At 37.5% G+C, this 27,780-nt stretch overlaps 1 protein-coding gene across 4 annotated transcripts; it reads right to left on the bottom strand.

The window, feature by feature from the left end:
• Nucleotides 1-1,231: 1,231 nt before the first annotated feature.
• On the bottom strand, nucleotides 1,232-24,564 carry gnb1b (guanine nucleotide binding protein (G protein), beta polypeptide 1b). 4 transcript variants are annotated; one of them, XM_079629294.1, is made up of 11 exons: nucleotides 23,958-24,564; nucleotides 10,374-10,481; nucleotides 9,383-9,421; nucleotides 9,147-9,253; nucleotides 8,619-8,682; nucleotides 6,021-6,183; nucleotides 5,466-5,532; nucleotides 4,700-4,901; nucleotides 4,373-4,589; nucleotides 3,832-3,974; nucleotides 1,232-3,315 (listed from the first exon to the last, which is right to left on the bottom strand). In XM_079629294.1, exons 2-10 carry the CDS (start codon nucleotides 10,428-10,430, stop codon nucleotides 3,868-3,870), a joined length of 1,023 nt encoding a protein of 340 aa, XP_079485420.1. In that variant the 5' UTR covers nucleotides 10,431-10,481; nucleotides 23,958-24,564; the 3' UTR covers nucleotides 1,232-3,315; nucleotides 3,832-3,867. The 4 variants fall into 4 exon arrangements, with proteins under 4 accessions (XP_079485420.1, XP_079485422.1, XP_079485421.1 ...); XM_079629296.1 differs by having other exon boundaries at nucleotides 3,860-3,974; nucleotides 23,958-24,551; XM_079629295.1 differs by lacking the exon at nucleotides 23,958-24,564 and adding an exon at nucleotides 13,072-13,289.
• Nucleotides 24,565-27,780: the final 3,216 nt, after the last annotated feature.

Genomic DNA, 27,780 nt, shown 5'->3' with positions numbered 1-27,780 from the left:
CTTGTACATTCATGTTAATAAGCCCATTATGAATTTATTGATTACTTTTAGAGCAATACCAGGTCCCTTGAATGGAAAGTTCCCTTACAAATCTGCATTTTTGTCTCTCTTATGTAAATGCAAACCTGTCTGACTTTCTACCGAGGAACATTAAAGGAGATATTTAAGTCCCCAAATGTTCTTCAAACTCTTTTTGTGTTCCACAGTTGAAAGAAGGGAGTAAATGTTGACTGCATTTTCTTTTTTATGGTTGAACTATCCCTTTATGAAAAAAGCCAAGGCTGAATGTTATTATGTGGTCTCAAGTGCAATATCAACGTCAAGAGTCAAGACTAAACTCTGATTCCAAGGGTTTATAATAGTGCAGTATTTAAGACAATCCATAAATTCATCCCCATTTTTCCTGCTGAGATGATCAGCCTCCACAGCAGATGTTTTATTTAGAAATGTTATTCTTAAGAACTAATGGCCACTTGCAGACAGTTATTGAAGACTTCTGGGTTAAATAGGCTACCAAAAAAGGAGACTCAAAGCATTTTAAATATATCAAATAAGTACAGAAAAGATACTCTGGTTGGACACACACTGATGTTTACATTGGAACAACTTTTGTTTATACAGCCATGATAATGGTTTATGTTTACTTAATAATTTACTTTCTTTTTTGGCTAAATAGTACACACTTTCTTTGCTGTTCTTGACCAAAAGCCAAGGTTCCCACACTGTTTGACCAATAAATGTTCAAGGCATCGGATAAAAAAAAGAAGAAAAAAAGTAATTTTATAGAAATGGCACAGAATAAAATGAACTATTTAAGAACAACTACAGTATTTTAGAGCAAAACGTGGAGGATTTTTGAAGGATGTCCTGTGAGAAATCACATCACAATGATAAAAAGTTGTTAAAACATATCCCTAAACTAATTTCTAGCACAAGCATGCATTCATTGGACTGGAAACCCAGTTCAGACGCCGAACGAACGGTGTCATCGGAGAACGAGGATGTCTGAAGAACGAGGAACTGCAGCTCTTGAATTACGGTTACTCTCTAGCAAAACATCAGCACATCAGAGACATCTCAAACTTGTTTTATTACATCTTAAATAACAGTACATTTTAATATAGTATCTATGTTGCATCCAGCTTTCTGTGGTACACCGACAGACTGAAATTAAATACAAAAGGTGAGATAGGGAGTGCTGAGATCTACAGTTATTAATGAAGAGAGAAAATAAGGGGAATCCATTTTTAATTGAACTGCAATTAATCTTTACTGGTGGCAGCACACACAAATACATCACAATTATTGTACATTATCGCAGAGAAAGGAAATAAAACAATAAAAAAAAAAGTCACAACTATTAAAGAAAGTGCATCTGTTTACAGTGGAAAAAGAACAGAAGACTCTGCCATGTCAGATGCCATTTCAAAACGTTTAAAGAAAAGCCAAAAGTTTCTATTTCGAAATATCTGAAAAACTCACAAAGGTTTCGAGCGTCTCAAACGGGACATTTCGTAACTGTCGTTTAATTTGGAATAACTTCAGGAAGCATGGCCATGATTTACAGGTCGTCTGCAGGAAATACATGTCGTCGTGATTTCTCACATAGGTGCATAGCTTTGCCAGTGAAAGTAAAGGATGTATGCACAGCATGTCTAAAACATTTGGAATCAACGTTTCAATGGTCAAAATTTCTGTTTTCCGTCCCAGTGGAGGCAAGTGGGCCTAAAGACGTCAGCGCCCCTTGAAGCAAATTCTACAGCATGCGACTACGTTAATTCATGGCAGATGAAAGAAAACGCTTAACTTAAAAATTTCAGAATTATCATTATTTTCAGACATTGATTTGTACAACATTTCATTCACATAGTAGTAACTGTATTTCCAAGCACAGACAGGGCTCTCTGTTATCTCTCTCTCTGGAACTGGGCTAAAAGAAAGGAAAGAAAAAGGTTTTGTTTTTCCGAACACTGATCCCGACACCACTGAAAAAAATCGAAACGTTCCCCGCCCAACCTCCCGACGAAAACAATCCCAAAAATCGGAAGTAAAGCCGAAAGCTCAAAGAAACCGAGGAAAAAAAGTATAAACGTAAGACCATAAGATAAACTAAGGGGTTAGTTTGAACGGTTTTTAATCCAATGAAAGAGAGGATTGTATTTTTTGTTGTTTTTTCAGTTTTTTTGTACTTTTTTTGTGCATTTTCTACATTAAAATTAGCATTCAATGTGATTAACGGCATGTGCTTGGTTAGTTAACGCTTAAAACGTTAGTCAAGTTTCTTATTGTGCAAACAAAGCTGTGACGAGACTGGAAAGAAACATTAGCTAAGATATAATGCTGCATTCGCGTGCAAGTCGGATACCCATATTTACAACGGCCATTCGTAGATAAATGAAGCGAGTACCTCGGACTCTCAGAAATGGCAAAGTATTTAAAAGAGATATGGCATTTTTATGGCGTTTTCTTTTTTCTTTAATGACAAAGGACCAGGATTCACACTGAAAGATAACTAATGCACAATCATGATTACAGTTTTGGAAAGCTAGGGCTGCTCGTATTCGCCGGTGATCGGCAATAGCCCAGCGACCGTTACCAATCAGAACAGATTAGAGGTGAACGCCGTCCGGGGCCGCCAAAGAATATGATTATTAAGCTTTCCTCTCGCTCGAGTCACGTTCATGGAAACTACACGACCTCTAGAGCAACCTAGTGCACATGAAAATAACAAAACACATGATTGGCATCTTCAAAAAAAAAGCTGCTCTTCCATCCTGGTCTAGTTTCAGCATTTTACATGACTTTCATGTCGTTTTCACATGGTTTTATAATAACAGGATTAAAAGATTTTACTAATCAGAAACATATCTAAACAGAAAAAACAGGCGGGAAAAAGATCTAGAAGATGAACTATCAGATAAAAGAAACCAAAAAAAATAAGAGTTAAATAATTTGTACAATTACACTCCAACATTTGCTTTCTAGACACATGATACATAAGCGTGGGATGATAGTGTTTTGTGTTTTCTCTTACAGGGTGACACAGAATGGTCCGAGAGGGAATGCAAGTTATTCATTTGATACCACAGGAAATCTTCTTCATTTTTTTTTCTTTTTTCTTTTTTTAAGCTGGGTGATAAAACAAATTGTGCTCTTCTTGGTGTAGGAAAGGCATTGTTTTCCCTTAGAAGTTTTATTTCTTTTCATGGTGGTGTCAGTCAGTTTTATAAGGTGTTTTGTTGTTGACGATGCTGTGAAATTTAACATTCTAAAGTTGGAATGGTCTTCCAGTCAACTTTGGAGTTCAAATGATATCTGCGGAAAGAAGAACGAGAAAAAAAGACAACGATGAAGCAGATATTCATATGACAACCCTTAATAATCTTACAATATGAATATGCAAATGTAAATTTAAATTATATAACAAGAAAATTAAACAGAATCTAAACTAAATTTATTTAGAAAGAAATCTCTAGATAACTAAAGTTTTTAGATTTATATAATCTAATATCTTACATTACAAATATACAATTTAACTAAGAAATGAAATTGAGAAACTAAACTCATTCATTTAGAAATAACAGAAACTTTTATTTGTCTAGAAGATCAACTGTACATGGCACCAAATTGGTTTATGTCAAATAAAAATGTCAAATAAAAATGGCAAAAAAAGGTACAAAATGTGGGTGTATTACACATCGCTCCTCTGATCTTCACTAACGTGTTGCCAAAAATAGCAGGACGTGGAACGAGGATACATTTACATGCCGTGTAAAACACAAAGTATCTCTTGTTTGTCGTTAGGTTGTGCTGGAAGAGGCTGATTCTTACTGTGTTGGACATGTTGTATTGAAAGCACCTTCACGTTCAGTTCCAGATCTTGAGGAAGCTGTCCCAGGACCCTGTAGCCACTGCCATACCGTCATCGGTTACACCCAGACAGCTTACTCGGTTGTCGTGGCCGGCCAGCACGCCTGAAAAAGTCCAAACGTCAGTAAACCATAATGGAGAGGGTGCCAGACAGCGTTTTCACAACAGTGATAATCCGCCTCATTTGTATGAATGGCGATTCACGTCTCGCTTGTATGCATGCGTTAAAATACCCGGGTGCGCTTCAAATCATTTGATAATGTTACATATGAACATTAAAGGCTTTAAAATGTGGACCGTTAATGAACAGCCGCTTGTGTTGTGCATGTTGGCGTATGCAAAGGAGACAAACCAATGTGGCGTGTAAACAAGCGAGCACTGTACCATTGTGTGAGTGAATGGTGGTTTGTTTGCTTTCAGGGCAGTCACTAGACCACATGCCACTGATAGTAACTATTACTAGCATACGTTTGCAGATATTGTTTGAGCGTGCAAATCTCACCAGCGCGGTCGGCCTTGAGGGTGTCCCACACGTTGCAGTTGAAGTCGTCGTAGCCGGCGAGCAACAGGCGGCCGCTCTTTGAGAAGGCCACGGAGGTTATGCCACAGATGATGTTGTCGTGAGAGTAGATCATGAGCTCCTGGTCGGCGCGCAGGTCAAACAGGCGGCAGGTGGCGTCGTCAGAACCGGTGGCAAATGCGTTGCCATTGGGGAAGAACTGCAGGGGCAACGTGAGCTCTTTGTAAATTCAATTCTTCAGGAAATCATATGCACTACATCAGTAACTCCTAAGAGTACAGCATCAAGCTTTAATGTAGGAGCACTCACACAGATGGCGTTGATGTCCGACTCGTGGCCAGTGAAGGTCTGTCTGCACATGCCCTCACGGACGTCCCAGAGTTTAGCAGAGGCATCACAGGCCCCTGACACGAACAGCCTGGTGTCTGGAGCCAGAGACAGGCTCATCACGTCACCGGTGTGACCCGCAAACGTGGTCGTCTGCTGTCCGGTCTCTATGTCCCAGAGAGCACTGCAGGACAGATCACAACATTCCCATTTACACGCTTCAAAATCAAGATTCATACTAATTGAGAAATCAAAACACACGTAGAAACTAACTGCTAAATTGTTCAGAGTTGAAACACCTAATAATAAAAATAAATATCAAATAAGAAATTGACAAAAATAGACAGATTTAACCTAAATGGGCCCAAATGTTAGTTTTATTTCACTAATATGAATCTATTTGCCATAAAAATAAATAAAAATAAAAATTAGCTCAATGAATGCAGCTAACACTATAACTTGGGTTAAAAATAAAAAGTACTTATTTACTTGTTTCCCCATTATGTTGTTATTTCCTACTTCCTGTTGATGTTATAGAAAGGACTTTTTTTTTGCAGGGGAAAACCCATGCAGTAAAAGAACATGCACATTATGATAAATACAAAGTTTAGGTAATGTAAATGAATAATTTCAAATATTTTTAAAATGTATAGAAATCTGACTTGTTTAAAAAAGTACAAATATCCCTGTTAAACTATATAGCAAAATTCTCAACATGGGCTGCTGGGATACAGTTTCTCACACTCACCAGGTGGTGTCGCCAGAACTTGTAACAATCTGGTTGTCATCAAGGAAGCGGCAGCAAGAGAGGTATCCTGTAGATTGGAGGAAGCTTAATGCACAGCTCTACCAAACAATTACAAACAAATATTTCTCCCCAAAACTTTGAGAAATAAATAATATTTCACTTAATATCAACAAAAAAACAAATAATATCTGTGAATGAACAATGTCATTGTCTGGAGGATCATTTACATTGCTTTATTACACTGAGAATATGAAGAGAACGTGCCGAATTGTCATGAAAAATATTACAAAGAAAAATAAAACTTATTTAAATAAAATATATTGTTCTTTTGATTTAGAGGTGAAATATGACCTGGACAGAACCGAATATGAGTGCATTATGTAATCTCTGATGCTTTTATTAAGGCCGATCACATGAGATCTATTTAAAAGGGTGCAAAACACACCAATGCAGATTCACGACATAATCACAGCTTTGACAAACATCAAACCTTGTGTATGTTCACAAAAGCCAAGAATGAAGTGTGTGAAAGTGTTTCGGGAGGACGTCCTCTACCTGTGTGTCCGGCCAGCTCGCGGCTGACGCGTACGTTCCCCTCGCGAGTCTTGAGGCTGTAGATGGAGCAGATGTTGTCTAGACCTCCACAAGCAACGTAATTCCCTGAAGGAGCGTAGGCACAAGTCATCACCCAGGAGGAGCGCAGAGGAATGGCGTGGACCTGAAAAACAACACTTGAATGCTCAGGAAGTGACACATGGAAGAGGACAGGAAGTAGTAAAATCTGTAGCAGAAACCATTTCAAATAGCTGATCATCACAGGGTCTAGATTAGTTCCTGTTAGAGCAAGATGTGCACTATTTATAAGGACTAGATTTTTCAAAAACTAAAATGATTGACTATGCAAAAGCTGTGAAACTCCTTTGCTAATGTGTTTGAGCATCTTAGGTTTCCATCCTGCAACATCTGCACAAGGCACAAAGTTAAAGGGATAGGTCCCCCAAAAATTACAATTGTGTCCATTTACACACGCATGAAGATATTTTTAATGAAATCTGAGGTCAACCATACTTGCGTAGATGCCTGATAACAAACCTCATTGGATCTTGCTGAAGCTCAAACGTGATGCGTAATGATACGTTTGCACGTCAAGCGAACATGCTTGAGCTTCTGTTTACCACAACTGATGTGCGAGTTTATCAATGTTTATAAGTACCGGTAAATAAAAACCTAAATTAAATCTGTTCATCATATAAAGCGATCGAGTCTCTTCAGAAAATTTGGACTAAACCACTCGATTCATATGGATTAGTTTTACCATCTCTTCATGAATATTTTTGAAGCTTCAAAGTGGTCAACGGAGGGACAAAAATCTCTCAGATTTCATTAAAAATCTTCATTTGTTTCTCGAAGATGAGTAGCCGCGTTTCCACTGTTGGGCCAGGGCCGGGCGTGCTATGCGTGCCAGTCGCGTTTCCACTGTCACTTCCGGGGCTTGATCGGGGCCATTGGCCAGGATTTCTGGCCCGTTGAATACGTTGGTCCAGGGCAGGCCGGCTCGGGCTAGAGGAGTGATTATGAACAGAGGCGGAGTTTACCCGGGTCTGGAGATGGGAGTGCTGGATGATTCTGTCAGCATTTAAGACTTTAAATAATTTAACTCACGTTCATGTTTGAATGCCTTCTGTTTGTGATCCGATGTAATATTTAGACGCGATGCAAAAGTCTATGCATGCTAACCATTACCATAGTAAAGGCTGAAGGCATGAAGGCTATCACAATCATGTTTTTATTTTATCAGTCAGAAGCCTACGTCTCGTCTCTTTATACCGGACTATCCTAAAATAAAGCAACTTTCTTTTCGGAGGCTTCCTATTTCTCTGACTGAAAATATAACTGTAGTCTACTGGGAATCGAGAGAGTGCTAAAGCTTCTCAGGTCGTATTTTTGGTGGCATATATTTGTAGAAATTATCATTCTTTCTAAATGTGATGTAAATATGTCCGGTAACTACCAAATAAACAGAAACAGACACGACTGAATAAGTAAGTGTGTCCTCTTTCTTTTGTGAAATAGACCTAACGTGACAAATGTGTCAATTCATTATGATCAACGTATCACTTTTTTATTGTAAACCTGTGGTAAAACATCGATACTTGGGTTTTAAATATTCAAGTAAACAACAAAAATGCCAGCAAACGGTCGCTTTTATCATGTTTGTTTTGCAATCACGGTGTTTCCAGTGATTTCTTTCCGATTTATTTTCTGATAAAACTTCCATTTGTTGGTGAAACGATGGGTTAGTGTGACGTTGCTCCAGAGAGGCGTGTTACAGGCATGTTTTAGTGAAGCGCTGTGTTTTAGTGGCCCAACAGTGGAAAAGCAGCAGATTTTGGGTCCGGTGCTACTGGCCCGAGGCTATTAGCCCGGCACGGCCCATTTAAAGCCCTGGCTCGCACTGGCCCGACAGTGGAAACGCGGCTAGTGAAGGTCATACGAGTTTAGAACAACATGAGGGTGAGTAAATGATGACAATTAAAAATTTTGGGTGAACTATCATTTAATTAGTTTAACTAATAGTGATGATTAGTTTGTGGTAATTAATAAGGAAACATTAATGGGAATGCACTGATATAAAAAGTCAATAATCAATTATTTTAGTGTTTTCTATTTGGTGGTGGTGTGTGTGTGCGTGTACACTTGTACAACTATCTTTGTGAGGACCAGTTTGAGTTTTAGACCATTTTGGACATTTTGACCGGTCCTCACTTTCTTAGACCCCTTTAAAGGCCGGTTTGAGGGTCAAGACTTGGTTTTAGGGATAAGGTTATAATTAGGTTAAGGGCAGGTTTATGGTAAGGGTTAGGCACTTAGTTGTGATGGGTAAGGTTAGGGTAAACTGCTAGAGATTTCATTGTGTCAATGAATGACCTCATAAAGATAGATGTACAAGTGTGTGTGTGTGTGTGTGTGTGTGTGTGTGTATATATATATATATATGTATAACCCCTGCTGACAAAATTAGTCGAAATGCGCACAGGCCAATTATGAGCAAAACAAGTGAAAAATAAAAATTTTGGTTGAATATGACGTTTTCACAAAAAACAAAGTTCATTAAACCCTCGTCTAGGGATCCCAATGTTCTAAATAGCATACCTTATTTGTAGTATAACTGTCCCAAATAATGAGTTTTCCATCCTGGGAGGCACTGACAAGCAGCCTGCACAGAAAACACAAGATGGCAATGAGTGGGGTTTACATCCTGAGAACATTACACCCTATAGAGAACGTGGAAGTAAAAATCACAGCTTGCACAACTACAATCAGGAGAACTGTCTCCCAGAACAATCTCAAGCTATTCCCAGCACCATCCAGCACAAAAATTGTACCATTATGGATTTTTCTTGGCTGTAGCTATAATAGTAACAACATGCTTAGTCATAACACCTACTTACAACCATCAGTCACCACCTACACAAACACAATAAAAGAACATGATTCAATGCAGAAGGGATAGCGTGCAGTGGCCACCACACGAGCCATGAACCCATACACCCTCACTGCGAAAGGGAAACCCCTCTGTGTATCTCACTCTGATGTATAAGGATGTTTTCAAATAGCTTGCAAAAAAGGTCAGGCTGTCATGCAAATAACGTGACGGAGCTGTTCTGAAATATGCTGTACCTGGAATCGGTGCCCCAGTGCATGGCATAGATTTTAGCCAAATGCCCCCGCAGTGTTCTTCTTGTGCGCATCTGGATTCGGCCAACGGGGTCGATGTTGGCTGTGATCTGAAAATATATGTGCCATTTAAAAAATATCCACATACAAATGGCAGCAGTATGGGGCTTAATCCATTTATTTCAATTAGGGTCACTTAATTAGAATAAAACAGTTTATTTGCATGTGGAAGCTCTTACCTGTGATAGTGTGGCATCTGCACAAGATTTCCTTGCATCCTACAAAAAAGAAAATAAGAAAACCAGTTTAGACGCTGTGGAATGAGGCATTATTTCATGATAATGTAATAAACCAAAAAAATGAGGGTTAATGTTTTGTATATAATAACCATACAGTAACATGAGAGTTGTACCAGTGATATACAATTACATGTATAAGCTTTGTTCATATAATCCACCCATTGAACAAACTGAGCATCCTAATTGTTTGCGTTATTGGCCCGTTAAGGTTTATTTAATCATTGATTGATCGATTACGGCTAAAAGGTTATAGATTTGAGAGACACATTTGTCAATTTCAGTCTAAAACTGAAGAGCACAATAGCTGAGGTTTGGTAAACATCTCTGGCTTAGACTATATGTAAAGCGCCTTGATGGAGGAAGTATCGGGTATAAATTCTTTCTGGACGCTGAGAGGAATGAGAACAGTACAGTTACAGTAAATGCTCTTCCTGCATTGTGTAAACAACCACCATCTGTATTTAAATGTCTTTTGGTTATGCAAATATTACGGCGTAACAAGACTACCAGGTAATCTAAAAAAACACCTGATTAAATTAGAATTTAAATATGCCTAGTTTTAATACAGCTGATATTTTAAATGCGATCAATGTGTCAAATTTTCTGATTATGAGTACCGGTATGTGCATTACTTTTCTTTAGTGTCTTGGTGGTCCAAAATTACTGACCCCTTTCAACCGGCGTTCTAGTCGATGCTCAATTTGTGTGTTAAAATCATGCAGGCAAAATAATCAGCAGATATCAGTAAGAGGATTGATATTGACCGGGCCAATCTAGTAGTAGCCTAGATATTTGACCGTTTCAAGATGATTGGGCATTTAGAACATTTAGTTTATATCATGTTTAATAACCATTCATTTAACTTTACATTATATATGTATGGTTTAGGGATTAAGGAACGCATTTATATACAAGAGATAAAGGTTCTCACTCTAATCTGGTTCTTCAGCTGCTCAGCCTCCTGGCGTAACTGGTCCAGTTCACTCATTTTCCTCTTCTAAAGCTCTGCCTCACTCCTACTGCCGGGACACGTTCTGATCTGCAGCACACAAAAAAGGAGGGGAAAAAAAAACATTTAGGCTCCAATTACAATGTTATCCATTCAATAGACAATTTGAGACTACCAATTAACAAATTAATTGTGCATATTTCTGGTTTTCAAACATGTTCCTTCCCACTATGTAACCGTCTCTGGGCATTAGCATCCGATATCGAAAACACCCATATCATTCCACTGATATCACATGCTAGCTTCATCTATAAGAGGAATAATCACTGCATTTACCATGTCATGTAACATTGGTTAATGGATTGGCTAGATTGTTTATCAATACACAAGGGTGTAAACCAAGTTTCCATCCCACCACATTAGCTACTGAAAGCACACAAAGAACCATTTCCTCTTGTGGTGAAATTAGTTGTTGCTCCTTAATGAAAAATGAAAAAGTACAAAGAGAACAACGGAAAGAAATGAGCTGTGATTCTGTCCTTTTATTATGTCAATGATCAGCAAGGAAAAAAAATACCTTATCTTAAACTCTAGCATGAAAAAAATAATAACATTAAAAAAATGGCATTTTACATCCATAATGTGACAAATTATGAGTAAAACCGGATATTCAATGAGAATGTAGGACAGGATTTTATCCATTGGGAATTGATTGGATGATGAAAACTGGGTGCTACATCCAAGAATGGGGTCATGTGGTTGAAGGGAGGGCTGAAAAAAACGAAAGAAAAAAAACGAGGGCTTGATGACAACAGCTGAAAAGGAAAGTCGTTTCAAAGGCGGAGCAATTTATAACATTTAAATGTATGATTATGGAGAATAAACTTTATGGACACCAGGAAAGTAAATGGAGTCATTTTAATTTCATCCGATAGACTAATAGCAAAGAACTATGACAGCTAGCATTAAAGCTAAATATGCTGCAATGTCCTTACTAAACAATAAAGCCAGCAACTGTTGTTTGTCTATACAAAGTGCTGGTTTCCAGGCTGAAACGCTGATTCAATTGTTTATTATTAATAAGAATAATAACCCGACGCACTTCAAAACCCTTATAGCCTGTCCGTTTTAATCTTGATTTAGAGCAAACACACTCAACTGACAACAGCGAGCCCTTCTAGGCCAGCTCTCATCCTATTAGCGTTCCCAGCCCACAGTGTTTTCACACCTCTCTCTCCACAGTGTCATTGACATAATCCTGGGACACGCTTGATTCAGCTCCTTCAGGCAAATCCAGTTAAGACACACCGGGGACACTGATCGGAAGAGCAGCACCTATCCTGCTGACCCAAATCCTTCATGCGCTCAGACAAACGGCTGATGAAGGCAGCTGTTTTAATGGGCCATTGGAGTGTACGCATCTAACGCTGGAGAAAGGCAGCTAATGATGGGATTAATTGTGAGTATGTGAAGAGCATGGAAAGGATCTGCTCGCTGCAAGAGATGCAATGATGGACAACAAAGGTTTCAAGTTAATGCAAGTATAAGTGTGGCACGTTCACGGTAATCCACACTGCAATATACTGTTACTCTTCAAATATATTGAGGAATACCCTATTTGGATTAGCAACCAAGGCCAAGTTAGGTATATGGTCTATTCATGATGCATACAAAATTGACAGGATTCTTGTTTTGGCCATTAAGAATTACAAGACTATCACTTTTTAAATGCATTGACTAATGGGTCTTTAGCAGACAAAATTAACTACTCACAGTCCATTGTTCAGCCAATTAAAAAAAAAAAATGCTGTTTTGCACATCCCAGTAATGTTTCCATGTTCTGCTAAATGTTGAAGTGAATATTCTAGGCCAACATTATATGACCTACATGAAAAATGACTTCAAATATAGAACAATTTGCAGCTGCACAATATCTTGGCTCTTAAGAAGCTGTCATCTTTCCCATTATCCTGGTCTTAGTTGTCCTGATTGAGCAAGATGAATGCAGGTTCAAGCTTGAGTATAGACCGTACAGATGAACATCAAGACCAAGGAAGGGCTAAGAGGAGAAAGGATGAAGAAATAATGACAAACACCCGCTATTCAAGCTGAATGGGTCAGCTGAGTACCATCAAGCAATGATAAATACGTTTTTTGAGTGACATTAGCACTACATAACAGAGAAGCCACACATATGCGTGTTACTCCCAGATGTCTGTGGTCAGGCAATCTAGCACTATAAATTTGGTAGGATCCATTTCCTGTAATTGTCATTGCCCTCTGGTGTATTATGCCAGGTCCTAATTGTGAAATCAATGGCTCCATGTTTGAAATGTAAAAAGTTAGCTGTGTGACCGAAAAAGCAGGATAAGTATTCATAAGATGACATTTGAGTTTGTCAACCAACGAAAGAACTAAGCACCTCATGTAGGCGTTCACCTGGGTGAACAAATGATTCAAAAAAAGGTTTAGAAAGTTACATGCATAGCAAACATAGCTTAAAAAGAAAGCAGACAAGGAAACAGTTTAAATCAACAAGTCCAAGCTTACAGAACCAAAATATTGAAGTATGTTGAAGACAACAAGCAATTTTACTTCCTAAGACACCTTACCCTACCAATGTGACAGAGACCTTTAAACTTTTCTTAAAGTCTTTCAGGTTATACTCTGAATTTCTTACCTTATGTGGTTTGCACAAGGCTCCTTGTATTTGACAGCAAGAAAATGTTTCTCTTGGTTAACGTCTTATCCTTTCCTATACACTTGCTTCCTCCTGATTGGCTGACCTCTTAAATGGGCCTGCATCAAGACAATTCGCCTAAGTCCTCTAATCTTGCTGATCAAAATGACATGGTTACAAAAGGTAAGTCCATCAACCTCACCTTTAGTTCTCTTCTAACAGCACAACCCAACATGGATACTACCAGAGAAGCACCAATATACATAGCTTGATGGATATAGACAGTGATTTTTATTTCTATATTACAGCGACAATCACACAATGGAAAAATAAAGCAGCATATAAAGTTTCTACTGCTCGAATTGTGGGGGGAAAATACTATCATGGGCTTCCTAATATCAACATAATCAGGCCTATGCCAACAAAGTAGGGCTGCACGATATTGAAAAAAAAACTGACATTTGCAATATTTAGTTTTTCTGCAATAAATATTGCGATATGAAAACAATTACACCAGATTACTTGAATAATTCTATTAGGAAATAATTAATCATTCTATAATAATGGTATGATCTTGTAGGGGAGTGCATCTGCATAGAAAATCAAATTGCAAGCATAGAAAAATACAATAGAATAAAGATAAAAAAAATAAAATAAAAAAAAAACAGTACTTTGTTTTCCCGTGAAGTCTAACAGCATTAAGGTAGAGATACTGAATTAACGGTGCTCTGATTGATCGGGCACCAATCATTATTGGCCAATAATAGCTTCGAATAGTTTGATCGGTGGTCTTTATAAAGGCCAATAAGATGACGCAAAACTTGCAAGACAATTTTTCTATGCAGCTAAAATTGCTTCACTAACCGGTCTGGCAGTTCTACTAGGTGTCTGAAAAGGACAATAAATCTGCAATGTCTTTACGGAGAGCGGTGAAATTGTAACAACAGCAACCCTCCGGCCGTGCGATTTTAGTCTGTTTCTTTCCTTTATAGCGGTGCAAATTTTTTTTGTAAAAAAAGATCCACATTTATAACTTTATAGACTCAAATCACTGGCTTCCGGTAAAAGTCATAGGCAAGTCTAGCTCCGGTGGAAGAGTGACCTCTGACCCGACGAATAAGGTAAATTATGAGATCATTTTATTTTTTTGGGTGAACTAACTTTTTAAACGCCATCGGTTATGTCTCATGTGAACAAAAAGTTGGGGTAAAAAGTTGCATGTGTAACTGTATATTGGATCTGTGCAATCGGTCTTAAAGCAACAGCGACCTAATATTCCTGCTGTCAATAATGTTAATCCAACAAGAAAAGACGAGAAAATCACTCACTGATCTTTAGTAGGATAAATCTATATTTCATTTATACAGTGAAGAATATGCAGAGCTTTTTTTTACATTTGATTACTTTGAAAGACTTTATTTTCATTATTTCAGAGGAATGTTAAGCTCTAAGCTGCTCCTAATCACCTCAGAGGGAATGGAGTATGTTGCACATGTTGCTAGCCAATAAATAAAGAGTTGTCAATTCATGATACTTTCTCATCTGATTTTATTTATACTTAAAATGCATTGTCGTTAATAGTATAATTTTTTTGGGGAGTCGGTATCTGTGATTGCATTTGCTAATACTAAAATAACACTGCACAGTCTTCACTGTATAAATGAAACATAATTAATCTTTGTTAAAGCTTCAAAAGTGATTTTCTCTTTGCATTTTGTTGTTTGATTAACATTAATGACATGGATAGAAGAATGTTTTTTAGGCTGCCGAATGCTGCTTACTTTAAGACCGAATGCACAGATCCCATTAACGGGGATCTAAAAACACGGCACTGAAGTTAAAATAGGTTCAACTTTTAAAGAGCAGCAATGAACACTGTCAGGGAAACTGAAGAGCTTTGCTAGCGGGCTACTTAAAGTGTCACGAACCCTCCTCCCAATAATATTTTCATTACATTTACGAGCACTACAGTCTCTAAACAAATGACACACGTCAGTTTAACACAGAAAGAATAAAAGGCATAGTTACTTTTTTGTTCATTGTTCTTAGGGCTGTCGAGATAACCGCAATATTGTAGTACCGCGCTACTGACAAGCCAACCGCAGAGGAATGCAAGTAACCGCAAGTATAACGCATGTTTTCTTTTTTCATAAGGCTATACCCTTCTTGTTTTGAACTTCGTGCATGGGTGTTGAATGTTAAATAAGTTAATAATGATAAGGCTGTGTTTACCATGGTGATTTGTACTGAGGCTTCATGGATTTGCACTTAACATGCCTAAACAGTGATATGAGAGAGATGGACTGAGCGCGTGCGATTACCCGTGTCTGTCTTTGAGGTCAAGTCATATATTCGTGAAAAGGTTGCCGTGTCCAAGGAAAGCGAAATGTTTGTTGTATCATCCTTTTAACGTTTAAGGGGCCAGTCGAAACGGGGCTTCCCATTGACAAATGATCAGCGTTTGTATACATTTCTAAGCTTTTTGATTGGTTCTATATAACGTGTAACACCATTTGGAGAGCAGAGATAGTGACGTTTCAGGAGATACCCGGGAAATGCTCAGAGGTGACGAGAGAAGTTGAGAAAAATAATGTTAATTTCCAGCGAATTTAGTAAAACTTTGTAAACTTTAATAGTCATTTAAATACGTTTACTCGATTATCTGGACTACGAAACTTTGGGAGATTATTTTGGGAGATGAATGTCTGTTCTTTGAAATATATAAAAAAAATTAAATAAAAAAATCTATTATTTCATTGTTTTTCCACATAATCGGCCCATATCTTAAACTGGAACGTTGCGACTTCCCGACTCATTTCGGCAGAGCGAGTCACAAATATGTGCGCATACACAGTGCTGGTTAATGTTTAGAGCATTCTGTATATATGATAGCACCAGTCTGTATATGATCCACATTGCGAGCATTTTTAAACTCATCTTGGCGATCCGCACAGAAACTGCTCTCATTTGCGCTACAGCTCTTGACATCATCGGGGAGAAATTAAAACTTTGCGCAACTGTGCTGAGGAGACGTACACTTACACACCGCCACCGCGAGAGCGCCAAAGTGGCCGGAAGTCATTCATTTTCAATGAGAGCCGGCGGCGAGCTCCGGCGGCGCGTCTTGGACGGAGAGGAGAGTTGAAGTCAGGTTAACTTTATGGTAATGAGCTATGACGCGGTTCGGCGGCAACCAATCGGAATGTAGAAGTGCTCCGTTTTAGAGGATTCCAGTCCTGTAAACTTGGGTTCCGACCACATTAGTTTCCAAGCAAAATAGAGAGGTTGATCATTTGAATTTGATAAGGCGGCGCGCAACACTATTTATAGGCAAGATTTCCGCGCTAGAACGCTTGTTTTTCAGGGGGAATGCAAATTAGAATAGCACTTAACCATGATCACAAAAGCCACACCACACAAATGGCTTTTAATTGGTTTACTTCGTTAGCAAACATGTCACTATAATTGTTAAGTTCTTTCCATCGATAAATTTTCTGCAACAATAACGATCAACATGCTTGTTTGCTTTGCGGCCCCTTTAAATAAAGTTTAAAAAAAGACAGAGCATTCGATTTCTACCTACGTCAGAGCATCAGAGCGTCCACGAATCTTTCCACGGCGTCGTTGGCAGGGCGGTGTGAACGCACGGTTACGGCACGTGTCTGATCGCAGCGCTGAACAGGCAGAGGTGAAGAAACAGCACTGAAATTGTCTTGATCTCATGCGTAATACAGCGCAGTGATTAGGTTAAAAGAGTTCATTCTCATGAACAGGATGACGTACAATCATTCTCTCCAGCCCCGGCAGCCAATCTAACACTCCGAATCAACGCTTCTACCTCAGATTCCACAATGTTGATTTGACTGATTTTCAACACGGAAAAACGCAAAAATAACCAATTTCCACTAATTTATGAGTACTTTTCTTTTTTCAGTGCAGCTTGTTCTTATCTGTTTACATCTCAAATAATGTGTTAAGGGGTTTCATGACCCTTTAGGCTAACTCAACAAAATGCATCCTATATGAGATTAATCAGATATTTATACAAAATAAACATAAAATTACAACTTAGGCTATATCTGGCACAAATGCACAAGTGAACTTAGTCATGAAAGTTGTGGATGCGCTTATCCTGTAACACAGCAACTAAATCCAAATAATTCACAATGTTTTTTACAATAGTGTTCTAACTATAATGTTATGTGATATGACAGTCCTAGTCATAGTTATTAATGTTGTGCATTGCTGTTTGAGCTGCATGTGATGAAGCTGAAGATGATCACCGGTGCGTTTTATAAACGCATCCTGTATGAGATAAATAAGATACACACAAAATCAGATATACACAAAATAAACAACTTACAAAATAAAAGGCTAGAAAATGCACAAGCGAATTTAGTCATAACTCATGGATGTCGACATGGATGTTGTGGATACGCTTATCCGTAAAAACACGCTAAAACACAGGCTTACAAAGAATTCACAACATTCTTTTACAATAGTGTTTAGCAAAATAGCAACCATTTTGGCCACATATACTCCCGAAATTTAATCTGTGCGACCTATTATTTGGTAGAGTTCGTGCGAGTGCAAATAATTGTTTTGGTGTGACCTTTTTTCTAGAAATGCACCAGTCGACTGTGCAAGTCTGGAGTAGAGATCAGACAAAATTAATTTAAAAACCTTCCAATTTTCGTTAGTGTGTTTGAAGTACAAATTGGAATCGGACGTTTTTTTTTTACATATTTTTGGCTTAATTTCAATATTCTGGACTTGCAGACTTGATAATTCTGTTAACAGGACAGTAACACAGGCCAGAGATGGGACACGCTGAAGACGGACGCAAAGAGGAGAGCGCAGACACGCAACAGAGAAAATACCAGGCACAGCAAGACAACTGAAATACAGGAAGAAAAATCAGTATTAAATTGGGGTGGCAGTATATATATGAATGTATCTTTATTTGCTTCAAGTCTTGAAATTATGCAATCTAATTTAAATCGAAAACAACTGCTCATGCTGCATTTTTTTGGCCAGTTATAGAGAAAATAAACAAATAAATTTGCTTAAAGAAAAATTGCACAATTCGCTTGTATAAAATCTGAATCGTGATCGGTGCATCACTTACATTTTCATTTCTCAACAAAGCATGGTGTTTTTAAATAAAATAAAGATTTTCATATATATAAATTGTAGTTGTGGGGGCCCCCACTTAATTTTCAGTGGGGGCTCCTAAACATTTGGGAATAGGAAGCACTAGTGCTATCAAGCAATTCAAGCCCTGTGTTTTCATTATAATTTCATGTAGCCTTTATGACAGACTTATGTTGCACATAACTGGATTTTCCTTTTCGAAGTGATTCCAATAACATTTCACGCAAACCCAACCCATCATAGCGAACTGTGCGCAACTGAAGTGTCAGTTTAAGAAAATAATCCATAATTTATCAGGGAAAAATATTATAGGGCCGATAATGATAACATTATAAATTAACATATATTGGAGAATGCTGATATGGTGGCAGATATATCATGCATCCCCACATCAGAATAATGCAAATATTTAAAGGGGGGGTACAATGGTGTTTCATGTATTCAGAGTTGTTTACAGTGTTAAAGAGATGGATTCTCATGCTAATAATGGCCAAAGTTTGAAAAGTTATTTTGAACGAATAACAGAGAATTTCTGTGCTGAAAATCATACTTCCGGATTGCAACACGTTTCGGCTGGTTTTTTTCTATCGTAGATCTAATGACGTAGACCAGAGTGGAACTCCTTATATGAGCATTGCTCTCGGAAAAGCGCGTTCACGCACACGTCGACCAGAGGAGAGAAAGACCGCGCTCATCGACGCATAGACATCATATGTGACCTGATCCAGCAAAATGAGTCACAGTGACCCAAATTTCAAAATTGAGATTTTGATATCAATGGAAAGAGGAGATAATAAGCTTTCAAATGATATCATAGTCAAAGACATACCTTGAATGGTTTTAAAGATATACACATTTGAATTATGGTCGTCTGCCCTCTTTTTCCAACTGGAAACCTGAGAAAATAGCTTTTAAAGTTTTTTGCCCGTATTTTTGTAGATATCTTTCAAAATCCATTGCATTTAAAGGGATAAACTATTTTTTTACAGCTTAATTTGACCAAAGATATTAATATATATAAATGCTATTACAGTAAACCAGGCTGAAGATCAAATTATTGTAAAGTATTTATTTGAATAAATATTTTAAAAGGCACTTTTACAAAGATTTACAAAAATCAGAAAGATTGAACAGAAGTGCTACATTTTAGCTAGAGAGAGAAAGAGTGTGTGTGTGTGTGTGTGTGTGTGTGCGCGCGCGTGTGTGTGTGTGTGTTTGTGCGCGTGTGTGTGTGTGTGCGTGCGCGCGCGTGTGTGTGCGTGCGCGTGTGTGTGTGTGTGTGTGTGTAGGCTAGTTGACAATAACAGTGTAACAAATTAATAACGGAGATACCAACAGTTAAATATTGGGTTAACACAGAGCGCTGCGAGTCTGACAGGAGGATGGCTGGACCAATCGCGTGCCGCGGGGCTTCCCATTGACAAATGATCAGCGTTTGTGTACATTTCTAAACTTTTTGATTGGCTCAATACAACGTGTAACACCATTTGGAGAGCAGAGATAGGGACGTTTCAGGGGATACCCGGGAAATGCTCAGAGGTGACGAGAGGATTTGAGAAAAGCAATGTTCATTTCCAACGAATTTAGTAAAACTTTGTCAAGTTTAATAGTCATTTAAATACATTTGCTCAATTATCTGGACCACGAAACTTTGGAAGATTATTTTTGAATGTCTTTTCTTTGAAATTAGCAAAAAAAAAATTTTTTTTATTTTTTATTGTTTTTTCACATTATCGGCCCGTATCTTAAAATGGAACGTTGCGACTTCCGACTCATTTCGCCAGATCGGGTCACATATATCTCTATATAATATATATGCATCGACGCGCTACTACCGGAAATCATCATCAGCAGCGCTATAGGAATGGTTGATGTCAAGAATGTCTCCAAAAAAGTGTGTTTTGGGATGTGAGGGAAAGTTTACCTTGTTCAGCTTCCCAAAGAACCCAGTGTTACTGGAACAGTGGATGCAGTTTGTATTTCCGGGACAGCAAAGGAGTGTGGCAAGTGCGGTTTTGTGTTCTGGTCATTTCAGTGACGAATGTTTTATTAACAAGGCCCAGGTTGCTGGATTTGCAAACCAAATACTATATATATATAGTAATATGGCATACCGCACCACGATCGATAATAAGCAAACCTTCCCGGGCGCTCCCGCTTGACTCTATAGCTCCGCCCACGCCCAGAATCAAGGACCTCGGCTTTTTCCGGTTAGAATCGGAAAGCTGTATTTTTATTTTATAAATATGATGAAACTAAAGACTTTTTGGAGATATGAAGGACGCACTATTACTCTATAGGTACTCAAGATTAACATGAGATTGACTGAAACTAAGTATTTTACCCCCCCTTTAAAAAAAGATTGATTATTGTTCATTTACTTTAAAAAAAAATACAGGAGGGAAAAAAAACCTACTTCAACTGCAAAAAAATAAACTCAGATATTAACAGCTGCCCTAATCAGAGTAATGCTGATCGAAAATTATCGCAACGAAAATTATCTGTTTATGACAATTAATAACGGTTATTTTCATTAAAAACAAGATGTGGGAAAAATAAGCCCAGATATTAGAGGCTTACAGTATCATCTTATACAGGACCATGCAAATCATTAAAAAAATAAAGAGATTTGACATTAATATAATCTGATAATGTTATGGTCATCAATACGTTCAAACATGGTTCATGGAGCAGGGTTCAAACTTTTCCTTTTACTATCTGCTAAAATGAAACTTCATTATACATAATAATTACTCAATATTCTGTGCCAAAGGCTAGAGTATAAGATAGCACAAAGCAAAGTCAAATGGTTGAATGCAGTATGGCTATGGCATCAGCATATGTGCTAGCAGAGCTCAATCTCACCCTCTCAACAAACACTTGATCAGAGTCAGCTGACTGCAGGACAAAAAGAGAGCTGTAAGAAATGGCCTAAAGGTGCCACAGACTACGTATTCTCAGGTCACTTTAGGGCAACTCTTTCTTAGATCCTTTTAGAAAACATTTATTTGACCAAATCCTTGTAAATGATCTGAACAACACAAAAACATTTACTTGATAACACACACCGCCCGATCTCCAAACAGAACTTTATTCCGTCAACATAAATTACTGCAAATGTTGAGGATGATGCAGATTATTAGGCATTAACAGAAGAAAAATAAAATGCATATTGCTAAAGCTGGATCATAGAAAAGACAGTAACCAGCACTATCACTATCCAAGCCTGTAATCCTAAAAGCTAAAATCCACCTACAGTAAATCTGTAATCCCTCTCAGCATCACTCATGGAAAAAACAGCTGTCCAGAGCTGGGATTGAAGTCTAGGAATTTGTGTTATTGTTTCAGAAGAGCTTGCATTTTGAATTCAACAATTTACACTACTCGTATTACTTATCTTAATGACTTCTTCATATTGAACATGAAGGGGGGAACAAATTCACTGCTTCAAACCAAGAATTAGGAGATAGAATAGAAACAGTCATTTTATATGACCGATCTCAACACGATATCACCTGAATAACTGAACTGCACAAATGGGTGTCAGCATGAAAATAAAAAAAAGATATTCAGAAACTCCATTATCTGAACAGAAATCGATTATGCCATCACACCCATCCACTTATCAGCTTCTAAGGCGTCCAATGGGAATCAAACTGATGCTTTTAGTTACCCACAAATGCAAAAATAAATCAATGTTAGTGTGTATTGTATTCAATGCAAAATTGTCAAGCAAACAATGCAGATAATACATAAGACATGCACATCATGCAAATGCATGTGGATTACAAACAATGCATCAGTAAATACAAAGATAATTTAAAAATGAACAATTAATAAAATGTATGAAACATTCAATGAACATGAAAGCACAAAATACCTGGCTTTGACAATTATAAAATAAATATTTGAAGAGCAGCACCTTTTTGCTTTCGGTTTAAATGTATAAACCACTTAAAATATCATTACCTAAACTCAACATGCTATTGTGAGCAAGAGAATACAAACACGTCTAGCAAAATACCAACAGAAGTGCAGAGCATTTAAAAAATGCGTTTAATATGTCCCAGAGAACTCGAAATACGAGTCGATATGCGATTATTTCACAATTCATTTAGTGTAAAATGACGGATATGGAGCTTCAGTGCACTGGGCGCATAAAGAGATATTAACTCCAAAATTGATCAACTTTGCATTTAAATATTTTCCAGGGCTCGTTTAGAAAACAAATAGCTGTGTTTATAGCGGAACGTTGCATTTCCTCGACGTTTCAGCGGGTTAAATCACCGGCATGCTGACATGAGTGCGAAGAGGAAAGCCGGAGAGGGAGAGAGAGAGGCTACGGACGCCATCTTGTTCTTGGGCCCCACATTGAAGAATTCATTGATTCCATTTATTTATTCATGAACGGCGTTCCTTTATCTAAATGCCAGCCGAAGAGAAAGGCAAACTCGATCGGTAGGGGGAAAAGGAGGGGGTGAAACATATTTATCCCATAGCCTATATTTCCCCGACCAATCCCTTAATAGTGACCTCAATACTGAGCTGCTCGCCCGTTCTTAAAATATTCCAGCAGCGATAATAAAGGCCATCAAGCTCCATTCATTCCGCGTATCTGAAGAGCTGCAGTGCTTTTTGCTGCATTACTGTGATAAATGTTGGCCGGATCGCGGGAGAAAACACACTTAACATGCCTTTATCATCAGCAAAAGCAGTTTAGGGAGGATCGTAGTGGAGCATCACTGAGATGTCGGGAAAGGGAGTCAGTCAGTGCACCTATGTAACGTTACCTGAACAGCAAGGCCTTTTAAAGAGAGACTTGGAGATAGTTCATGCAATCCAATTAGGTTGTTTTAAAGAGCACGTTAGTTAAAACACTTAATGCAATAAAGACTAACACTTTCACGCCAAGTCGCTTAAATGCACACTGGATTTCAGGTTAAGCCACTTGGACACATTATAAATCCATTGGCACGTAGCGTTAAATACATAATGTTATAGTAAAGACGCACAGTAGAATAGCTTGAAATATTTAGCCAGCTGGTACAGATACGTTACTGCTACATAATCGGGTGAACAAATAAATGACTAATCCTTATTTGTCGACTGCAATTCGATCAATATTCACATTCAGTACACGGCAATGTGTTAACCAGCATTTGGCGTACAAAAAAATCCTCGATTCTGTAACGTTAACATAGAGGAAGGCCTAGCTGGGTTGAAAAGCTGAATATTTTGCCAGCAGAAGCTCCAGTAATTAGCCAGTTAGCCTATAGAGCCTCTCAACCAAAACCCTAACCACTCTATATCAAAACCAACTTGTATTCCCTTTAAAACACCCCTAATCACCACACGACAGAATTCCCGCAATCCTCGATCGGTTTAATTTCGGAGGTAACGCCGTTTTTAAGTGCTAGCAAGCTGACTCGCGCAAAACGGCCTCAAGTGAAGTCACCCGACTTTATTCACACTACAATGAAGGAACGAGCGATTAAACACTATAAAAAGTCTAAATACTGAAATATAAGCGCACATAGCCGAGTAAAATAACTGTTTTTGCCCATTTGCCTAGCATTGTTGTGTATGTAAATCGGTCGGCTAGCCGCTACCTGCGCCTCACCCCACCCCCCCTTCATTCTCTATGGTGACCAGCATTTTATCCAACAAATTTATCCGTTTTAAACCAAACAACCTGTTCCACACACATAAAATAAGCATATAGTGTTCCATACCTGTTCTCAGTCGTAAATGGCCTTTGTTTATATGGCATTGACCGAAATAAACGATGGTGTGGCTGTCAAATCCACGCATCAACGAACAAGACGAGCTAGCTCGCTAACTAGCAGTGGGAGAAGTACCGAATCCACTTCCACAGCGACAAAACTCGCTCCAGCGGGCGGGAAATGAGCCTGTTTGAGGGGGATCTCAACTTCGATGAAAAATTGCAGTCATAAATGTCCGATTGGTGACTTTTGTCAAAGAATAAGTCCGTCGGTGGCCACTTCCCGTTGCCTTCCTTGAAGGAGCACTTCTCTCCAGTTGAGTTCACCTCTCATCCGGCCATCAGACGGAGATGGGCGCGGTAACCCTGCAGTCTGCCCTGGGAAACCCCACGCCGCAGCGAGCGAGCGAGCGGCGCTCTTACGCAGGAATGGAATTGACACAAACATTTCCTAGCCAATTTAGCAACATTTGTACACACAAATGTACATTTTGGGGGCTAACCGTCTCTTTTTTTTTTACACATTGACTTTGTAATTATACAAATATATGCCATTCAAATCTGTCACCTCTAGCAGGACCCTTAAGTGGCGCTCTTTTTATTTATCGCCTTTTTTCATATCACATATTTTAGTAATAGTAATTAGGTATCATTCGTATGGAAGCTAGTTTCCATCACAGAATTCAAAATTCTAAATAAAAAGCCCACTACAAAGCCTTTTTATCCCACAATTCTGACTTTAAATCTCAGAATTGCGTAATTTCGCAATTGCGAGTTATAAAGTCAGAATTGCGACAGATAGAATCGCAAGATATAAAGAATTGCGTATAATATAATATATGTTATACGCATATAATATTATATGCGTATAAGATATAATGCGTGATATAATGTTTAATTGCGTGATATAAAGTCAGAATTGCAAGATGTAAACTTGCAATTGCGAGAAAAATGTCATAATTGCGAGAAAAAAATGTCAGAATTGCGAGATGTAAACTCGCAATTGTGAGATAAAAAGTTGAAATCACATATTAGTAATCATTGTAAATTAGGTATCATTCGCAAGGAGGCTTGTTTCCGCCACAGAATTCAAAATAAAAAGCCCAATTGCGACTTTTTATCCCACAATTATGTCATTTAATCTCAGAATTGCAAGATATAAACTTGCAATTGCGAGAACAAAAGTCAGAATTGCGAGATGTAAACTCGCAATTGTGAGATAAAAAGTCGCAATTATCTTTTAAAATGTTTTATTCTGTGGCGGAAACAAGCTTCCATACCCTCGAAAGCTTACAAACTCAAAATTCATCCTGTGAAAATCGTTTTGAAATTGAACCTTGCGTTACCATGGAAATGGTACTCTAAATTATTTTAGCTCTCCTCCCCTAAAGCGGTTTCAGGTTTCATATTACAAAATGTATTTGAATTACTTTATAATCAAAACATTTTCTTGACTAAACACATATCTTCATGTTAATCATGTTCCATATTTTGTGATAGAAGTGATATTTGGACAGAAATGTATTAATTTGTAACAGGAGAATTCAATGGAATGTGGCTGACACCTATGGTTGACACCCGGTGGCTATTTTTGTTATAGCGCCTAAACAAAAAAAATCTCATCATAGGAACTTCAATTTTTGTGATATTGATTTGATTTACATTTGATTTGAACTTTTTCATACTTTCATTTTTTAAGTGCTTTTACTTCAGCTATAATCAATTGAGTGTCTTTTTTATAAAAAGACCAAAGGTCTATTCCAAAGCATTCTTGAATTACAGCCATTTCCTCTTTTTATTTTTTTAGGGGGTGGGGGGGCAGTTAAGGGGTTAAATTACACTTCAAGAGCAAGAAGACTTTAGTTGTTACGCTTGTTTCCTCCTGGCAGTATTTCTCTGTATGGGCTTATTTTAGGAAGACCGTTTCGTATATTGACACATCTTAAAGACACGACTAGGAAGTTGAAAATTTCCACCGATATTGTCAAGCAAAAAAAAAAAAGACGTTTTAAAGAATTTGGCCTACTGTGACAACATGCCCCAATAGCCATGCATGATCTTACACTATAAAAGTCACAATAAAAGTCTTTACAGGTTTAAATTTGTATAACTAACCAACATTTGACGTGACAACTCGCCCCTATCTCCTGATACAGCAACAACAAAAGAAAAGAAAATGAAACTAAATATTTGAAGGCTGCTGAAATGAGGATTTGCAATTAAATAAAGGCCTGGTTTCACAGACAGGGTCAGGATCAGGATCAGCAAGTCAGGATTAGGCCTTTGTTTAAGTCTTTTATAAACGTGCCTTAGGAAAACATTACTGGTGTGCATCTTGAGACCAAGCAATCTCACTGACATATTTAAAAAAAATTAAATGCAAGTTATATGAAAGTTGCTTTATGTTAAAACAGCTCATGCATTTTAGTCTGGGACTATCTTAAGCCTTGTCTGTGAAGGTTTTGAGGGGAGGTACATGAGAGATATTGTACATTTTAGTACTTGTTTTGTAAGTGTTAAACATTATAATGGTACCATGTCCATTGAATAATCATGGATAGTGATAATGTTGAGTTGACCATCACTGACCATGAAATTTGCATTGTATTTCAAGATACTTCAAAGAATACCATGGTATTATGAGCAAATACAAAAATGACATTTTTAACACTTATGTTAATGTTGAAATGAGACATTTGAGGAACAAAAGCAATTATTTTAAGAACCATTCATTTTCACCTTTCCTGCAATGACAGTGAGGGAGCTTTTGTAAAATCATCCAGAACGTCTTTATTTAGTTCTCCAGATTTTGAACCCTGAGTTATTAGTGTATCAAAGCGACAAGGTCAATGTGTGATGAATATCTGCAACATGAAACAAATGTTCTGCTTCCCTTTTGGCACTGACATCACAGCAACATCCTGTTTGGTGAAAAATATTGTTTTGAATGAACAAATAGCACAATGACAGTCGGTTTTAGACTTAATGGTAATGATGAGAATTAAGAGGGAATTATTTTCATGATTTGTTATCACAAGTTTTTATATTTTGTCAAATCAACTTAATGTAGTTAATATAACATAATATTTTGAGTGTATGTTAATTAAACCAATCTCCTTCATTGTATTAACTCACATTTTTAATTTTGAACTCAAAATTAAGGCAACCAGGTAACTTACCTTTTTATGTTAAACCAACAATAACTTTTTACAGTGTGCTTATAATTTGTAAAAAAAAAAAAAAAATTATTATGTCACAGTGCAAAATCATCTTAGCGGTCCTAAATAGTTTACATTTTCTTTATACAAAAATATAATGTGCTACTTTGAACCTGTCAAGAACATGTTATGATACAGGGTCATGATACTGCATGATTTTCATATTCATTACCATGATCATACCATCAATATGTTTTGTATATTATTTAATACATGATACTGCATATTACAATTTATATAACATGTAAAAGTAAAACATAACTTGTCTGAGAAAAACACTGCCACTTGAGAAATGAGCAGTCAGATATAGGACTATTAATTTCTGTGCAGAAAATAAAATGTCCTCAAAGAATATGTTTTTTAATGAATGCCTTTGACATACAGTATTCTTCTCAGAAAGACTGAAAAAAGGTTGATTTCTAAAAACAAGTCATGCTTGCGGTGTGTAGCCTGTAAATAAACAACAAAAATTATAGATGACTGAAATAAATAAAACGTTTTTCAAACGTTAACAATTTTTTTTTACTCAAGTTATGTAGGCTATATAATATAATTTGCAATGAAAAATCTAATACAAAATCATTGGAAGGGACAAATTAAATCAAACTTGGGCAA

The sequence above is a fragment of the Phoxinus phoxinus genome (assembly GCF_949152265.1).
Source record: "Phoxinus phoxinus genome assembly, chromosome: 11".
NCBI classification, from domain to species: Eukaryota; Metazoa; Chordata; class Actinopteri; order Cypriniformes; family Leuciscidae; genus Phoxinus; species Phoxinus phoxinus.
Note: the sequence above shows the minus strand (reverse complement) of the source record. Positions and strands in the feature narration are given on the sequence as shown.

Coding starts and splice junctions, on each gene's coding strand:
- gnb1b (XM_079629294.1), bottom strand. CDS start 10,430: ATGAGTGAACTGGACCAGTTACGCCAGGAGGCTGAGCAGCTGAAGAAC. Junction 9,422..10,373: donor AGCTGAAGAACCAGATTAGA/GTGAGAACCTTT, acceptor TCTTTTTTGTAG/GATGCAAGGAAATCTTGTGC. Junction 4,590..4,699: donor CGGACATCAACGCCATCTGT/GTGAGTGCTCCT, acceptor TTGCCCCTGCAG/TTCTTCCCCAATGGCAACGC.